Consider the following 11674-nt stretch of genomic DNA (forward strand, 5'->3'; position numbering starts at 1 on the left):
CTCTAGACCTCTTGTAGACGCAAAGCTTCGTCGATGAAAAGCTAATCTCAGTTAGGTCGGAATTCACCCCTTTCAGCAGATTAACTAGTTCAAGGCAGTCCAACTCAACAATGGTTTCTAACATTTCTTCCTTGTTAATAGATTTCAAACCTTCAACCACAGTCATCGCCTCCAAAACCTTGATTTGCCATCTGTGATGCACAAGCCTACACCCAGTCGAAATCATCGAGCCATTAGAGTCGCGGAGAATCCAGCCGATGCCACCACGATTCAGGGAGTCCATCCAGGTAGCGTCCATCTATGGTGTGGTGGCGTGGTCCAACTGCTCCCTTCAATTGTGCTTCGCCGGACCCGCTTGACCAGATTTGTCTCTCCCTTCAGATTGTGATTCCGTAGAACAATTTCAATTTCCTCAATTAACGTCTGGATGTTGGGATTCTCTTTACTGTGATAGATCATGTTCCTGTACCCCCACAATTTCCATAAGATTAGTTGCGATTTTTGTAACTCGTCCCCGCTTGCCCGTGACCACATCGGGTCGCAAAAATCCTTGGAGCTCAACACATGCCTGTTCAACCAAAAATCACACATATTAGAATTTAAATAGAGAGCCCAGATATCCCTTACAAACCTGCAGTTCCAGAAAATATGTGTGGATGACTCTTCTTCCTCCTTTTTGCAAAAGGAGCACCCTTGTCGAATCACTATTCCCTTCTTATTCAAAATTGCGATTGTAGAAATGATGTCGTTGTAAATTCGCCAGCAACAAATCTTGACTTTTGTCGGCACCAATGTTCTCCATAATTTCTTCCATTTCTTAGCTTCTTCCTCTGAATTTGAGGTTTGGACCTCGTCAGCGGAAGCCAAGTGAACACCCAATCTATAAGTACTTTTAACACTAAACTTGTCTTTCTTATCTGGCCCCCATATAACTTCATCATGTTGATTGCACGTCGAAAGAGGAATATTTAAAATGATATCAGCTTCCTCCTCTAAAAAAGAATTCCTAATCAAGCTTTCGTTCCACCTCCAACGCTTCATTACTAAAGCTAACTGATATAGCAACAATGAGGCTGAGTAGAATGGTAAATTTTTTTTCATTGCAAACTTGGTGAATACAATTTTTCACTGTTGTCATAATTATTTCGTCCCCGCTATGAAAACGGAAAGATGGTTGGACGTAGAAAGTATTTATGTTACTACAAATTCCAATTCGAAAAAGTAAAAAAAAGTAAAAGAATCTTTCGTAAAAAGCCTCGCCCATTAATTCTTGCCTTTCTAATACCACTCGCAAGTCAAGTATTTTTTTTCTTTCCCTTTTTGGGTCTCCTAAACCGAAGATTTCAAATATTAACGTAAATAAAAGTTAAAAAAAAAATTCAAAACAATAAGTTAAAAAATATATATATATATTCTTTTATTAGTGTTGGATCAAGAAATTGATCAAGCTGTGAACCTCGACTCGGAAGGTAGACTGACTTGGCGGACGAGTTGGAGTCTAGTGAATAGGTGACATGTGGAACATGGAACACCATGATGCCAATATAAGGAAGAATCCAAGTTATTTCTTGGAGAGAATAGGGATGTTCGCGTACCTAAAAATGAGGTGAATGAGTTCTATTTATAGATAATTCTTCCGACAATATTTCTGACAAGGCTTCAATAGCTCTTTAAAGTAATCGTGAATTGCGGCGTGTTGTCGCGGAGTCTATTGGAGGCTGGAGCTGAGTCGAAGTGAAGTCCATCGGTTCAACCAATAAATGTGAATGAGATTCCAATGAAGCTTGATCGACTTGGCTGTGCAAGGGGTCAGCTCGGTCATGGGAGACGAGACCGAGGTAGCGAGACATGAGGCTTATCAATCATAGCCACATGTAAGTTTCATTATCCAATCAAGATGTGGCACGTGTGAGTTGAAATCTCCCTCAACCATTAGTATTTATGTTCCTAGTAGTGATGTTTTATTAACACACCTTTTTATTAAAATCGATCCCAAAATATTTGGTATGTGGAAAATGCCTATGGAAACACCATATCAATTAATATTTAATTTGATTATATTAGATGTATTTAACTATAGTTAGTTAACTGCTACTTGAGTTTGTATAGTTTACCAAGTTAGTTAGAGTTACCTACGTTGTATTTATACTGAGATACTATTTAGTTAATAAAATGAATTAGAAATCTGTAAATATGACATATTTATTCCTCATATTTCATATTAAGTTATGCCCTTATACACACGGTATTGAATTTTCTCAGCATACTAATATTTACATTGAAATTTTCCATATATGTATGAGCAAGGTTTTGAATGTTCATGTCAATAGAAATATCGAGGTCATATCGATAGGAATATCAATATAATATCTATGTCAATTGGATATTTCTAGAAATGTTATAAAAAAATTTTTAAAAAAATTGTAAAAAATATTTAAATTGACAAATAAATATTTGATATTATGTCATTATTAATAATTTTTTTTGTTGATATTTTCATATTTTGTCGATTTTCTTAAAATACTGTTGAAATGTCAATTTTTTTTAGTCTAACATGTGGAGTAGGGATCGAACCCACCACCTTCTGATTGAAGATATATACCTATTATTACTGAACTGTGCTCGCTTTCAATATCAAATTTATGGAAATCGACAGAAATTTATTACCCTTTGTACAGGCCTAACATTGACACATTTTGAAAAAAAAACCGCTTTTTTTCCTTTTAAAAAGATTTGGTGGTATTTTGTGGGCCCGGTGGAACCGGTGCCTTTCGTATAAGGGTAGTCTAAGCGTTTTGCCGTTTCTGCCGTCCGTATAAAGCCTGCAAAAAATAGTAATCTTTCCTTGTTCATCCTCTTTTTCATCCCATTTAATTTAATTACTTTCAATCTAGTTTTTTATATTTTAATATTTTCTAATTTAAAATAAAAATTCAAATTTAGAAGAGATGTTTTAAGTAGTTGAGTTATACTTTATTGGTTCAAAATCGATTGATGATAGAATTTAGTGATTGGCATGAATTTAATGGAGAGAAAATGTTGTCAATACAACAATAATGGAAACTATTGTTCCATCAAAATTAAAAAAAAAAATATAGCTAGATTAGACCTATTTAACATTAATTAAAAGTCACACACATGAATTTTGTGTCCAATAGAGCCCTAACTCCTCAAATGATTTCTTAGAATTTGATATAATACCCATCAAGACTCATTTAGATACATTTAATTCTCAAGCATCTATTAAACACAATTCCAAAAATCTTTACATTTTAGAATTTGGGGAAAGAAATTGAAAATTGTAATATTTGTATTGTAGTATATGAGACATTTGTAGTAAAAGTTGGGTTTTTGAAAGAGAAGGAAAAGAAAAAAAGGCTACTTTTAACGTGTCAATTGTGAGTGGTCACAGCTTTGGGACCACGCCACAATTCACACTTCCGATGCGGTTCTGAATTCTGCTGCTGCGGCTGCGCTTTTTCGCGCCTCCCAACCCAATTTTCCATTTTTTTATTTTTTATTTTTAACACATATTTCCTTCACCTTTTTTATTTCTTTTTTGAAATGCATATTTAGCTTACCAATTATAAGTAGGAGTGTTAATAGGATGAAGTTGGGAGATAGGGACGGGAAAATCTTCCCATCCCCGTCGTCATTCTCATTTCAATTTCATCTCTACGAAATTTTCGACGGGATTAGATTCTCTGTAAAGAATTATTCTTTGCTTATTATTATTATTTTAAATATATTTTTCTAATTTATAATTAAATATTTGATTCGATTCTTATTTACGTGTGAAATTATTAGAACACATAATAAAAATAATACAATCTTTCTAAGTCTATAATTAATCATCTAAGTCAATTAGAATTTGTTATATATAATTAGAGACTAAATATCCAATCTCTAAGAAATGAGTAAGAGGCTTTAATCTATCTTCATATTGAAAAAAGAAACGAAAACATATTTGGTAATTATTTTCTTCTTGTTTTCTAAAATTTTAAATTAAAAAAAGTTAATTTTTTATATGAAAATTAATTATGAATTAAATATTCAATTTTTACATTATATTTTAATACTTATATGCATTTTATAAGTAAAAAGTAATAAAATAATATCTGTATTTATGTTTTGGAAAATCTGAGAATAAGAACAAAATACAGAGAAATTTGATTTTGTTGTTTCAATAATTTTGCAAAATTTTAGAAATAATTTTGAAAAATGAGAAACAAAATAAAAACAGCTAAACACTTGTATTTCTAGAAACAAAAAACGTAAATATTCTACCGCCCTATATATACACACATTCTTAAGATTACATTTTGAATTTGGCATGTCTCAACATTTAAGATTGCATGATACTTAACTTCCCACTTCCAAGCCAAAACTTAAGAAGGAAACAGCTACAATATATATATATATATATATATATATATATATATATATATATATATATCTTTTCAGCTTATTTCACAACTTGGGATTCCGAGAGGTTGCCTAAACCCCATTCCCAAGCAACGGATATATTTGCCATTTCCAGTAAATTGGAAGCGACGACTGGTTTTTCCATTAAGCTTTCTGAAACACTCACTATAAAAAAAGCTTCCCCACAGCCAGCAATGGTGGAAACTAGCACTCCATAGCCAGTTTCCAAGCTTTTCTCTCTCTTCATTTTTCCATTTTATTTGCAGAGAATGAAGAACAAGCTTCTCTCTTCACTTCTCTTCTTCACTTTCCTTCTGGGTCTTACTAGTAAGCATCTCCCTTCTCCCCCCCTCCCATTTCTCACTTCAGTTCTTAACCCCTTAATGTCAGTTTCTTCCGTTAATATTGATAATCACTAGTCGGGTCAGTGTTAGAATATGAATGATTGATTATATGTTTATACGTACCTTTTAATTTTTGGGTCTAAATGGCAGATGCAGGTCAAGAATCCATTCAAGTTGTGAAGCTGGATGAGAAGACTTCAGGGGTTTTTCCAGCACTGTCTGGTTCTGAACTCCCTGTTGCTGTTTCTGTAACTGATGCTGAACTTGCAGAGGTCTCAAGCAGTGTTTTAATGGCGGAAAGTTGGCTTAGAACCTTCGTTCTGGCTCACTACCCTTCCACTAAAATCACCACCATTGTTGTGGGAAACAGCTCTCTGTGCAGCAACAACTCCAATTTGGTCTTACTTTCTCTCAAGAACTTGTTTCACTCTCTTACGAGATGGGGTTTGGAGACTCAAATCAAAGTCTCAACTCTCTTCTCAATCGATTGCTTCCACTCAGATCCTCAAGAGGAGGATTCCGCTGAGCACATGCTGAAACTTGTGTTCGATTTCATCAAAGCTACAAACTCCACGTTGACCCTCAAACTACCTGAAAATGCAATTTCTCAAGATGAAATGGACAGCTTCATCTCGTCCAAATTGGAAAAAATTGGGTTTCTAGAGCTCGAGAAATTGAATCTAATAACAAGCGTCTCAAATCAGAGAAACCCAATTGGCAGGAAGCTCAATTTCATTGAATTCGATGACCCTCTCTTTACAGCAGAGCCGCCATTGCCATCGGACCTAGCCAGACCCCCAAATCCACCGGAGTCCCAAATCGCATCTCCGCCACAGATGGGGTTCGCCGCCGCCCCGGAGCTGCCGCCGTTCGTGGTCCCGGCGAGTCCGCCGATGGGGTTCGCGCTGCCGCCGTGCAATCCGGACCAAAATGCTGGTGCGCCATTTCCACAAACAGGTGGCATGCAGAAGCAGTGGTGCGTGGCGAAGCCGAGCGTGCCGGTGGAGATTCTGCAGCAGGCGATGGACTACGCCTGCGGCGACGGCGGCGCCGACTGTAAGGAGATATCGGCGGACGGGAGCTGCTTCCATCCTGATACTCTGGTGGCGCACGCCTCTTATGCGTTCAATAACTACTGGCAGAAGAATAAGAGAAGTGGAGGAACCTGTAGCTTTGGGGGCACCGCCATGATCATCAGTTCGGACCCAAGTGAGAATCTCTGTGAATTTCTTCTTTTGTTACAAGTTTTTGTTGATTGGGAAATTTTGATGAATTGGGTTTCTTGTTTTGTTCTTGTGTTGCAGGTTTTCATCACTGCCGCTTTGTTCTCAGCTGAAATTGAACCCATTTTTCTTCTGTTTTCTTCCCATTTCTTTTGAAGTTGGGAAGGGAAGGTGTTTAGGTTTTTAGGGCTTCTTTTATTTTCCCTCCTTGTGCTTGTGTCCTCTCTTTGTTTGTTTGAATGATATTTTATAGTTTGAATGAACTTGAGAAATTGGCCATGTTGTTTCGGCTAAATTAAAAGATGAGATAAAATGATATTTTAAACGAGAACGAGTAAATTTGATATTACGTGACCAATTACCCTATGCTTACGTTTGTTAATACATTGTAAAAGAAAAACAAGAAATCGGAAACCTTATTAAACGGGTTTTGGATATCTTATTTTAGATTAAATTATCAGTTTAGTTTCAAGACGATGAAAGTGTCGAATAAATCTTTGAATTTTAGTTAAAAATATCTAAAAATCCTTTGAATTTTAAATTTTGACGTTTTTTAAAATTAACTAGACTATTGGACATGAAATTGAATTTTTTATCTGATAAAATTGTATATTTTATTGTGTCTAACAAATCTAGGTATTAAAAAAAAAGGTCAATGATCTATTAGATATAAAATTAAAAATTGAAGACCTATTGATATAAAATTCAAAGTTGAGAGACCTATTAGATACAAAACTAAAAATTTATCTAGATTGGAAACTGTGAACTAGAGTACATAATAAAGAATCTTGTATATAAATTGGAAAATACTTGGCTACTTAATAGAACCAAATTTTATCTTCACCACCATTGAAAAATTGACAACTCATTATTTAGAAAAAAAAAAACAATATGTGACTTTTTACATTTCTCTCTTAATTGTCGAACATTTAATAGCAGTGAAGACAAGATTGATCGTTATTAGTAAAGAGCAAATTTCTTCCATATAAATATATATACAAATGAACGAAGTAGAGTAGGCTAGACTGCGATGTCATAACGAATATGCTTGAGAAGGACCGGAACGACGATATCGGGAGAACTGAGTTGGGGGAGGTGGCCGTCGGAGTGCATGACCTCAACAATGGATTCGGCGGCGAGGTTGCGATGGAGGTACTCGGAGACGACGACCGGAACAGCCATGTCCTTCCTGCTCTGGATGATGTGACAAGGGACAGTGACAAGGCCCAAAATGTGCCTCATATCACTCTGGAAGATTGTTTGGGCCACACTTAGGGCTATATCTGGCCGCATGTTGAACAGGGTCCGGCTAAACTCCTGTACCGCCACCGACTCCATGTCTCCACCAACGGCTAATGGTGCAAACCCCGCACACCATGCCTTGTAATTTGACTGCATTGCCTCGAACAGTTGCTCCAGATCCTCTTGCTCGAACCCCCCATAGTAGTCAACGTCGTTCAAGTACCTAACCATCCACATTTTCAATTATTTGACCTACTAGGGTCTCAACTTGTACAACTGTGTTTAATTCTATGAACCTTAAAAAATGTCTAATATAGTCCCCTCGAATGTTGTATCTAATGAATCTTTAAATTTTAAAATGTATTTAATAAGTTTATAAACCTAACTTTTAAGTTTGTATCTGATACATAGTTTAATTTTAATTTTATATTATCAAAATCAAATTAAAATATTATCTCTGAACTAATAAATAAATAAAGGTTGAAACCTAACCATCAAAATGTTCCACACTGGACCCAAAATCAGTCACCAAGAATTAAAGTCGAATACCAAAAATGTCCAAGCCTTAATAAAAATGAAAAAGTAAAAAAAAAAAAAAAAAAACACATCCAACACAGTTAAATAAATTATTAGTACCAACAACAGTTATATCGTCAACCATCAAATAAACTTTCCTTCCAAAAAAAAAGCCATCAAATAAACTTTTTGTTGAGCTTAAACAAAATATATAATTCTTGTATTAAAAAAAAAACCAAGTATATATTTTTGAACAGGCATAGAAATAGGAACTCAGGCACTATTTTCACTTGCGGTTTATGTACAAAATTCAATTAGATAAAATTAAAATTTTCTACTTAAATTTAACTCATCTATTCAAATAGAGTGGTCAAAAATGGATTAAAAAATTTTTCTACGTATAGAATCCTATAAGAAAGTGAAAAGAAACTCCACTTTTCACATAGATAAGAAAACAATCTTTTCCTAACCAATTTTTTATTAAATAAAATAAAGCACAAACTTTTTGTGGACAAAATTATCCTTCATTAGTTGGTGTAAGTGATTTTTTTCCTTTTTCTTTTTTGTTTAGGAAATTTGGTGTTGCCGGTGATCAAATTTATTAGTTTTGTTTTGGATTGTTTTAAATACTTTTTGTTGATGCTATTATTAAAAATTAAATATATTTAATTTGTTTATCTTTTAGAATTCTATTTCACCTTATTTAAGATACGCAAACTTTTATCATGATTATTTAATAATGTTTAATTATTCAATACTAAAAATGGTAGAATCTCAAAAGTTTTGCCACTCATCCTTATTTAACAACTATAAAATAACTCCCTCCTATCCATCTTCAACAACAATTTGAGGTTAGTTTTTTCCTTGTTCTTCTAATATTCACTTTTAAAATTTATGATTTTTCATTTTTCACTTATAACAATTAAATAAAATTTTAAATAAAGTACCAATACACATTGAAACTAATAATTTAAGTACAAAATAACAGTTAAAAATAATATAAAAGATTTGATAATAAACCAACAATTTATTCTTAAAAATTAATTTAAAAAACTACAATTTTATCTATAATTATAATTAATACTTAAATTTTAAAAGTCATGGTGCTTTTTTTTATACAAAAGTCATAGTACTTTAATAGTTAAACAATGTTAAAAAAGTAAATATATTAAAATATATTAAAACTAATAATTAGATACATTCATAAATTTGTCATTACCAAATAAACTTCTCTATATTCTTTATTTAAAATATTTACTTTTAAAATTTGTGATTTTTCATTTTTCACTTTTTAATAAAGTTATAAATTTTAAAATTTTATGACTTTATCTCTAACTATAATTAAAAATAGAATTTGAAAATTATAGTGCTTAATAGTTAAACAATGATTAAATAAATAAAAATATGAAAAATATTGAAACTAATAATTAGATGCATTCATAAATTAAGATGGCAAAATAAACATTTGTATGTTCTTCATTCAAAACATTGACTTGTTAAATTTATGATTTTTAATTTTTCTTTTCCCTCTTTCTAGACAATTTTTTTTTTACTTGCAGTAATTAAACAAATTTTAAAATAAAAGTTAAAATACACATTGACACTAATCATTTAAAATTAATAATGGAAATAATGTGAAACGTCTTAGTATACATTTTTTTTTTACATTTAAATTTTATAATATCATGAACTATTTAAAAATACTGTAACTTTTTAAAAATATATTGAAACTAATTATTTTGTAAAATTTAAATGACAAAAAGTGAGAAATGTGAATATAAAACTGTTGTCATTTTATTATTAAAATTAATTCTAGAATTTATGATTTTATTTTTAATTATAATTAATAATGAAATTTAAAAAATTATAGCGTTTTAATGGTAAAATAGTATAAAATATATAAAAACTAATTATTTCATAAAATTGAAATGCAAAAAATGTGAGAAGTTTGAATATAAGAAAGTTTTGTCGGTCTATTTTTAAAATCTTTTGCAAAAATTAATTTTAAAATTTATGAAGTTATTTTTAATTATAATTATTGACAATAAAAATTAAAAAATTTTATAATTCTAATAGATCTGCAATCTCTCTCTCATTTTATACAATTATATCAAAACTTCTCCCATCTCTTTCTAGGGAAAAAAAACCACTTTATTTCTAAACGCAATTAAAATTTTACAAAACGTCTCCCCGTTTGTTTTTATTCCTGCTTTCTATTTTCCTTGAAGAGCATAATTGATTAAATGTTTTTATTTTTTAATTTGAATGGCAAAACAGTGTTATCATCTGACTATTATTTTGATCTTAAACAATAATAAAAAGATAAAGATATGCTTCAAGAAAATAGTCTCAAATACAAGAAATATTGATTTAGATTTAAATTAAATTATAACGTGCGTATGTTAAATTACTAGTACTTCTAAATCATTCATCAAAAACCCGAAACATTTAATCGAAAATATTAATATAAATATGTATTAAAAATTTTAAAATTCGGGAAAAGTGATATGGCACCATTTATAAAAATTATTTACAGTTTTTTATTTTTTTCATCTTCTAAAAAAGCTTTAAGACATATTAATAAACCTTCTAGAACCTAAAAGTAAAAATAAGTTTCTGAAAACTATTTTTATAACTTCAAAAATTCTACTATATAATTTTAAAAAGATTTATAAAAGTAGTATGAAATAACAAAAACAAAAAAAAAAAGTTTTTTTTCCCTTCTTTTTTATATTAGAAAAAACAAAAAAGAAAAATCATTCCAAAATAAATTTCAAACAATAAAATATGTTCATATTACTCCCACGTTTCTCATTTAGTTGACCTAAAAACAAAAAATAAAGGAAAAGGAAACCCCAAAATGAATAGATGACGGCGGTTATGAGAGTTCCGGCGAGAGAGAGAAAGGGAAGAGTTACCGCGGCGACGGCGAGATCATGACGATCTTCTGGAAGAGGTCGGGGCGAGTGATGGAGGCGATGGCGCCGACCATGGCGGAGACGGAGTGGCCGACGAAGACACAAGAACGGATGTGAAGCTCCTCGAGAATGGCGAGCAAATCGTAGGCGAAGCCTTCGAGAGTTCTGTAGCGTTCGAAATCGAAATAGTCGGGATTGGTGGTTCCGGCGCCCATGTTATCGTAGAGAACCACTCTGTAATCGTCGATCAGATGCGGAATCAGGTGTTTCCAGACCGATTGATCGGTGCCGAATCCGTGCCCTAGAACCACCGTCTGCTGGCCGGAGCCGACGATCTTCACATTCTGAGCCTCCTCGACGATTCCCATGGCCGAAGATTCGAGCTCTCAACTCCGATTCCGATGCTATTATTATTTCCTCTGCGATTTGAGTTCTTTATTTCGGTCGGCGACGGGGCGTCTCCATAGTCACATAATTATAGATACTTTTTGGAAGATGAGGATTGGAGCGTTGGGGCTTGATCCCCTGCTGCCGGATCTACAGTGATTCGCATCCGACGGCTCTACTGCCTTCATCATCACCACATAAAGATATTTTTTAAGTTTGTACTTTCCAAATATTTATTTTAGTCACTATTTAAATTAAGAAAAAAAAAAAGAAACAATGATTTAGATGCCCTTTTAGTTTATTAACTAATACTTTGGTTTTAATATTGCTTTGTCTTACTTCCATCCAACCTGTGCATTAATAATATAAGAAGTTTTTAAAGTTTATGAGGGTTCGAACCCTGATCTGCTACTGCTTCCAACTCATATGCCTGAAAATTTGTTCACGTTCACAATTTTTTCTTTTTTATATGCATATGCTCCAAGTCACACCCTCATTTTTTCCTTTTCAAGTCTGAGATTAAAATAAAATAAAGTTACTCGTTAACTATTTGACAGCTAAGACATGTGGAGGTGGGAATCAAATTCACAACCTCTTGGTTGGATATTATAACGCTCTA

At 32.6% G+C, this 11674-nt stretch overlaps 2 protein-coding genes across 2 annotated transcripts; one reads left to right on the forward strand and one right to left on the reverse strand.

The window, feature by feature from the left end:
- Window positions 1-4447: 4447 nt before the first annotated feature.
- LOC111017866 (O-Glycosyl hydrolases family 17 protein) lies at window positions 4448-6271 on the forward strand. The gene is made up of 3 exons (XM_022293745.2): window positions 4448-4752; window positions 4920-5978; window positions 6074-6271. The coding sequence occupies exons 1-3, from the start codon at window positions 4695-4697 to the stop codon at window positions 6103-6105; spliced, it is 1149 nt and encodes a 382-aa protein (XP_022149437.1). The 5' UTR covers window positions 4448-4694; the 3' UTR covers window positions 6106-6271.
- A 570-nt stretch (window positions 6272-6841) lies between these two features.
- On the reverse strand, window positions 6842-11239 carry LOC111017877 (putative esterase KAI2). The gene is made up of 2 exons (XM_022293757.2): window positions 10669-11239; window positions 6842-7457 (listed from the first exon to the last, which is right to left on the reverse strand). The coding sequence occupies exons 1-2, from the start codon at window positions 11034-11036 to the stop codon at window positions 7013-7015; spliced, it is 813 nt and encodes a 270-aa protein (XP_022149449.1). The 5' UTR covers window positions 11037-11239; the 3' UTR covers window positions 6842-7012.
- Window positions 11240-11674: the final 435 nt, after the last annotated feature.

Source organism: Momordica charantia, assembly GCF_013281855.1.
Source record: "Momordica charantia cultivar OHB3-1 chromosome 2 unlocalized genomic scaffold, Mcharantia_2.0 BLBB01000002.1, whole genome shotgun sequence".
NCBI lineage: Eukaryota > Viridiplantae > Streptophyta > Magnoliopsida > Cucurbitales > Cucurbitaceae > Momordica > Momordica charantia.